This window comes from Centroberyx gerrardi, chromosome 18, assembly GCF_048128805.1.
Source record: "Centroberyx gerrardi isolate f3 chromosome 18, fCenGer3.hap1.cur.20231027, whole genome shotgun sequence".
NCBI lineage: Eukaryota > Metazoa > Chordata > Actinopteri > Beryciformes > Berycidae > Centroberyx > Centroberyx gerrardi.
Genome location: NC_136014.1, coordinates 23,246,610 through 23,253,763, shown reverse-complemented (window position 1 = coordinate 23,253,763; position 7,154 = coordinate 23,246,610). Strand labels below are relative to the sequence as shown.

Sequence of the window (7,154 nt, the reverse complement as noted above, 5' to 3'; positions counted from 1 at the left end):
ACATTTTGCATGAAGAAAAGGCAGAGCTGTGTGTCGCAGTATTACTATCCAGTGTACATGTTATGTAGCGACTGCCTGCTCTGTTCATGTTGGAGGTTAGTTGTGTATGGATGACTCTGTTGATATGAATAATGCACTCTGTGTAATGATGCCAGACAATGTATTTTGTAAAAAAAAAAAAAAAAAGATCCTAAACATGTCTGTGTTTTGTAATCATTACTTCGCATTTAATAGATAAATTAATATACAAACAATTGTTAGTGGCAAATGGGCACATTTACCCTCACAATTAAGTTGACGCAGTAATTTATTCATAGAACAGCACAGTTTTCCATTATAATGAAATGGGATCAAGACGTGTTGTGAAAGCCTCAGGGTCCCCAGCCAAATGAGGACTAATTCAACTGCACCATTACTTCATTAACTAGAAATTAGCACAATGAGTGAATGTATAAGAACTATTTTGATCAGAGGTTTCCCTCTCTCCACAGTTAATTCAACACTTACACTGTCGATAAACATCAAAAAACATCTCAGATGGGGCTCCTTTGGACAAACATTTATCAAATGGTCTGTGGTCTAAAGTGAATCGATTTGGGGTCCTTGACATGAAAATGTTTGGGAAGCCCTGCCCTAATGCCACGTTCACATCATGTCAGATTTACCGTAAATACCAGCTGATGACAGAGAAACCCGTTTACATTAGCCTCCTAGTCGTAGTAGGAAAGTAGGACGTGTGAATTTTTTGTCGACTCTGATATCTCAAACTTGGTGTCACGAATTGTAGAAATGTGTCAACACAGGCAGCAAATCATCCGATATTGGCAGTTGAAGATACTAAAAAAATCTAAATTATCAGTTATATTCACACTAATACAGTGAACTCTGCTTACGAAAAGCGAGCAGTATCTGCTGCAGTTAGTTTTATCTGTTGATTTTAAAGTCATAAATAAGAATGAATTTGGATGTGGGCGTTCCGAGTTAAGCATAAGAGTTCACACAGAATCACACAGGCACATCTCATGGCCAGGCAGCAAACAATACATTTATGACACTTTGTTGCCGGGTGTATTGCTCTTCAATGTTTCCCCAAAAAATTGCCATGCACATTACTACCTTAAGAGGTCTTTATAAAGCACAAGCCCCGTCCAGCAGCCATGTGAAGTCCTCACTGGGAAGCAATCCAGAACAATCCACAGGCTGTTAGCAGTGTAAAGTCAATGTAAGATCACACAGTCCTCCTGACTCCCAGCAGCTGAGAGGCTTTAACTCTTGGCCAATGCGAGAGACTTCTGAAGCTCCTCCAGATGGTTGTTTGCTTGTGTGATCATCATGCGGATGGCATCCTGGGGGATAGTTGAGAGTAAATGTCAGTAGTGAGCAGAAAGGATGCTGGGAAAATACACAGTCACTGAAATTGCAAACAGGGTCTATAGACAAATTCCCTACACAAAATTCCACATGCAAGATTTTGTGAAGTTTTCAATATGCTGATTGTGGCTGGGCAATATGAATTAAGATTAGTCATTACAACAACAACAACAAACTATTTCTCCACACTTTTTAAGCGATTCCCAACTTTTTCAAGACCTGGAAATGATCAAGTTTATTTTCCAAACTTTACTTTAAGACTTTCCAGACCTGGGTAGGAACTCTGAGCAAGGAAAGACCTTGTAAACTCAGTTTCTACTGTGTTAAACAAAAACTCTTCATTGGAATTAATATTGATGAGGGGCAGTTCTAGGTGAGCAGGGCCACCCACTGGCTATTCAATGGGGAGGGAAACACACATATTAATATACAATATTTACCTGGTCTGTGGCGTTCTTATTCCTCTTGAACTCGTCCCTTGCCCAGTCCCTGAGGTACTTCCTGTCTCCCTCCTCTGGTACCTGTCGAATGGCCCTCAGCATATTTCTGTAAATTCCCAAAACCCTCTGCCTCTGTAGGAACTGATGAAGAAAATCAGCAAGTCAGACTGAAGATATACAGTATGTCATGGCAATGTAGCAGCAAGGGGGGAGGCGAGCTTTGTAGATCCACTGACAGCCGAAAACTCAATTTTCAAAAAATTTAAATGAGAAATAGTTTGTGTGCTGAAGGCTCACAGAATATTTGAAGTCACAAATGTGTTATCTCATGACACAGTGGGTAAACATGTAAGAAGACACTGAATTTGTAGAATATTCCCCCAAAAGGGTTTGAAGTGACCTGAAATTGAACTGAAATTCTCAAGTTATAATACTACAGTTAGCTAGAACTCACTCATCTCCATCACACTTTTACCTAGCTAGCTACAGATCATATTCTGGATAAATGGCTTGATAACATGACAGCTCTGCAGCCATCTTTGCCCTAGACATAGCTAAATAGTTGTGACAGCTTAGGATGGAGGTTAGCTAAGAAAGCTAACCCCATTCTAGTTCAGTCAACTAGTTACCAACGATGTAACCTCAATCCTTGTATACCTGAATGGGCTGCACTGTGAAGCTAGGGACAGACTGCATTTCTGACGGTGGATGATTTCAAAATCTAAAACAGACAGCTAGTCCTGGTCCTCAATTCTGATTGGCTGAGACAAGTTCGAAGTCGTTGTAAAAAACACCGATAATCACACGTCGATGACCCAGCGATGACCGCATCACTGCTGAATTAATACGCTAACCGAAAATCACCACTCATACCACTATTACATTATGTGTCGCATAGCAACCGCTTTGGTTAACAAGAACTGTATCGCTTGGCGGAAAAATAGGGATTAAAAATTATTAAAATCATCGACTGACAATAAAATATCTATAATTTATGGTCTTTCGTTTTGAATACATTGGTGTTACCGCCGTTTTACAACGGCAATAAGCCACTTGACGTGCTTATAAAACCCCTCGTGGCTTATTGGTTAAATTAGCATACATAGCTAATGCTACACAGTTGCAGCTACATTAATGTTCACTACAAGAGCGATTCCAGCAACTGTCACCTGTAACCGGCAGACTGTTTTCCTCCCATTGTTCGCCTTATCCAGCGATATATTTACCTGTTTTAAGGAAAATGCTCCCGGTGGTAACCTTGAAATTGCCATCATTCTGACTGACACAACTTCCAAAGCGGATGTTGTGATGGAAGCTTGTTGCCAGCTGACAACACCGGGTAAATACCATGGTAAATATTGAGTATTTTCCGCCCCCTGGTGGACTGGAGGACAATGACCACAACCAGCTTATATCATTTCTGCACAAACAGAGGAAGACCTTTGAAACTGTTTATTGTCAGGATCATTCGTGTCATGGTATGGTTTAATAGATGGGTGGCATGAAGAAACAACCTCTTAAATATAACCGATGCCTGCTTACATTTATGTCCACATTACAAAACACATAGGTGATTAACATTTCAATGCACAATCATAAACACCTTGAGTCTACTCCTAACGGACACAGTGATGAGCTCCTAGCTCTCTTTCTGCAGATGTGTAAGTCACACACAGTATGGTTGTAAAATGAACACAGCAGATATGTGTCTTTAAACCACAAAAATTGGTTATTGGAGCATATATCAAAATTGGAATCCGTAGTCCCTGTGCTTCAAAGTGCATAAGAACTGAATTTCTAAAAATCCTGACCTTTACAGAGCTGGGACCGCGCCTCTAACCGCTCATCGCAACGGCTGATTTAGGTGTGAAGTGAGATGCAATACCGTTTTCCTCTCCAAGGCACATTTTTTTTGAGTTCCTCTAAATGTCGATCAAGACCATACCAACATGCTACTGTTATGCCGTGACATTATGAAGGGTTCTTTTACACAAACACAATGCCACAACTCTGTCCCGCCAGCTCCGTACATCGGTTGTTGTGTTCACATTGAAGATGGATGATTTGATGATCTTCGTAACACTGACTAAAACATCCACACAAACGTGAGAGGGGGGTTATAGTACAAGGGGGACAAGAGGTATTTACTGACTCTTCACTGAGGTGTTTCACACGCAAGGGAATCACATTTTTGTTTCTATCATTTCTCAGAGACGTGCAAGTTAAAGCAATCCTTGTTACATTACAAAAGAAACTTCGAGAATTCCCCTGATGACAAAGACAAAACAGCAAAGGTTGCTATCAAACTCTACAGAGTCTACTAAAATTAGAGTAAAAATAAGAAAATAAAGGCACATGTACAGCGGCAAATCCGTCTTTTTTGAGTCCATGTTTTTTTTTTTTATTTGAGTCCTGGCTGAGAGGCTAGCAGCAGAGTGGCGTTGTGCAGTTGGTTGCTGCCCCTCCCTCCTCCCTTTTATTTTTTAAAAAATGGCTTCTCATTGGTCTACTGGTCGGCTGCCGTGACAAGTTCAAACCACTGCCTCAGGGCGTCGCTCAGGGTCTCCGGCAAGGCGTTGACGTCCCGCAGGATGACGTAGAAGGGGAAGGGGAACTCCTCCATGTACGAGCGGATCTCCGGCAGCTCCCCGGGCCCTTTGAATATGGGCACCTTGATGTCCAGGATGGAGTCCTGCGGCGGGTCGACAAGCTCAGTGAGATTTTTGCCGTAGCAGAAATTGGAAAAAATGGTCAGATTTTTGTCTTCCCTTACCCGTGAGTTGGGGTTGTCTAGCACCACGAAGATGACGAACACGTTGGCAGTGCGGGCCGCCTGCACGGCTGCCGTCACCCTCTCCTTCCCCTCCAGGAAGAGCCCCCGGCCGTCGGACACGATGAGCAGCAGCTGGGCCGTCTCTGTGGAGGGAAGAGGTCAGAGGTCAGAGGTCAGGGAGGAAGGAGTGGAGGTTAATACTGGTATGAGCGGGAAGTTACGATAACATGAAACCGGTTATATGGTTCCAGCAGGCTTGTTTTCAGTGTTGAAAAGCATCCACAAGCTAAAAGAATTCCAATATGAATGTTTCCATGTTTACTGGATGTCTGGCACTCTCACAACTCACTACTGAATGGACCAGAAGTTCCCATCTGATCAATACTAGCAAGCGCTTCCATTAACTGAGGCGGTAGTTTTCCATCTTATCACTTCACCTTTAAATCTGTGCGGAGATCAGCCTCCACTGGGCTGCTCCAGTGCTTCTGGGTCAGTGTTTACAGGCAGCCCGGTGGCTCAGCAGCCTCAGAGGGAGGCTTTGTATCCCGGCTCCGTGAAGAGGAAATGTTAGCTGCACCCGGGGCTTTGCAGCCGTGACAATGACTTGCTTTAGACTCAGAAGCCTTGGCTCTGATCCTGGGACTCCCTAGTCTCCTGGTGCCACACTAAAGGCTTGTTTGTTGGACATCAGATACAATCTGGGCATGGACTCCATTTACTCAATGGCACAGAGGTGAATGCAATCAGCAGGCATTCACGAAAGCATCTGTCGCCAAAGTGGGAGCTAACTTTATTTTTCAAGCGGCCACAGTGGCTGGCGAGTCCCAAAACCCACCAGCTGCTTTCACCATTTTACCAGCCTGCTAGATGTTTAGAGTAAAAGAGGCCCTCCAGACGCTGGGTGGATATCTGCCAGAGTGTCTGGTAGACAATCCTACCAGCTACAGACAAAACTCACCAGCACTCTGAATTTCCCACCCTGTCTCTGCTGTATTCACTGACTTGTTCAAGGCGTGTGCATCTGACAGGTGACACAGCGTATTTCAGCCTAATGAGCGCCACTGGTGCCTGTCCTGCAGCTGACAGTATGATGCCACCATATGTGTGTTTAAGTGTAATATATAGAATAAGTGGGAAAAAATGCCATTTGACTTTAGGCCAGTTTATTGTCTCCTTGTCAGTTTCTGTTGGAATCTCTCCAACAGAAACTGGAGGCAACCATGTAGGAATATGTATTATCCAAAGAAGCCATGTTTTTTAGCACTTGTGTGTGTGTGTGTGTGTGTGTGTGTGTGTGTCTTGGCAGCACTTAGTTAATGTTGTGGTGTGGTGGATTTAGTGTTTCAGGGGTGGTGTAACATGTAAGGAGGCGTTAATGCAGAGTTTGTGACATGCAGTGTTGTTTTCAGAGCCTTTGCAGAACTACGTTGCCCAAACCAAAAATTTGCATAGTAGCAAAGGTGATGAACACCTATTCTATTTTACGGACAATCTCCAAATCTCTTAAAAAGATGCTGATTTTGTGGCCATGTTCCAATCTTTTTCCCCCAGTGGCCGGTGGACAGGTACAGCAGTGTGTGAGCAGAACACATCGTGCAGCGTGACACTTTACCTGAGTTTGTGGATCCTGGCATCTGCTGTCGCGCCGCTACAAACATTTTGGCCGACGTTTCCAAGAACTGCAGGAGAGAAGCAAAACGGGAGCGTCAGCCTCCGACAAGAACAGGTGCACTGTAACTCGGCCATGCTGCAGCTCCAGCTGAACTGAACTGAGCGGTTACTAGACAAGAAGCAAAGTGGAGTGGAAACGTACCCGCCCCCCTCTTTCAGAGGCCTGGGTCCCGGAAGAAAATTTCCCATTCATTTTCCCAGCAGACTCTTGATATAAAACTTTAAAGCTTTGAAACAAATCAACCTGCAACCAGTTGAATCATGAGCTTATACAAGAAAGCATACAACATTTTTAAGAGGGAACTCATTCCATACAGCATTGCGAGTGATGACATCAATACCTTTCCCTCATTTTCAGCAGCGATCACAATCTGATAGCTTATGGAAAGTCTACCTTACATCATTAAAACGGATGGAAAAAATGAATGGGAAATTTATTTCTGGAACCCGAAGTTTCAGCTCAATGTTAACTGCATTACGGCCACAGATGGGAGCTGGGGCATCAGGTGAAAGTGAAGGACAGCGGACAAAGGGAGTAGTTTTGGACTTTGGATGGAGGAGCAGTGGAAAGCAGAGTTCTGTAGGATGAGGATTCCCACCTGTGCTATTCTGGTCTTCTTCTGCTGGAACTGGCAGAGCCTCAGGATCCGGGCGCCCGACTCGTCGTTGAACTGCTGCTGGAAGGGGTGGAGCAGCTGCACCGTCTCGCCGAAACTGATGAAGTGACCAGATGTTACATACATGTTAGCTTTTCATCAAGGACATGTTATACAGATAGTACAACAGTAGATGCAAATGCACATTTGCAAAGACACACACACACCGGGCTATTTTCACTTTTTTTCCCCTTACTTCGTATGTATGCAGTTTGTTGTTTGCATACCGTTGTCTATCAGCTT

At 43.7% G+C, this 7,154-nt stretch overlaps 2 protein-coding genes across 2 annotated transcripts in view; both read right to left on the bottom strand.

Annotated features, from left to right (window-relative positions):
• Nucleotides 1-348: 348 nt before the first annotated feature.
• lyrm2 (LYR motif containing 2) lies at nt 349-3,114 on the bottom strand. Its single transcript, XM_071899293.2, has 3 exons — nt 3,038-3,114; nt 1,812-1,952; nt 349-1,346 (listed from the first exon to the last, which is right to left on the bottom strand). Exons 1-3 carry the CDS (start codon nt 3,083-3,085, stop codon nt 1,266-1,268), a joined length of 270 nt encoding a protein of 89 aa, XP_071755394.2. The 5' UTR covers nt 3,086-3,114; the 3' UTR covers nt 349-1,265.
• A 134-nt stretch (nt 3,115-3,248) lies between these two features.
• The window catches only part of mdn1 (midasin AAA ATPase 1), a 70,373-nt gene continuing 66,467 nt past the window's right edge, over nt 3,249-7,154 (bottom strand). The window contains exons 99-102 of the mRNA XM_078289809.1: nt 6,855-6,969; nt 6,197-6,263; nt 4,585-4,727; nt 3,249-4,503 (exon numbers count right to left, since the gene is read on the bottom strand). Coding sequence (XP_078145935.1) covers nt 4,318-4,503; nt 4,585-4,727; nt 6,197-6,263; nt 6,855-6,969 — 511 coding nt within the window. The 3' untranslated portion in view covers nt 3,249-4,317. The remainder of the gene's footprint in view (nt 4,504-4,584; nt 4,728-6,196; nt 6,264-6,854; nt 6,970-7,154) is intronic.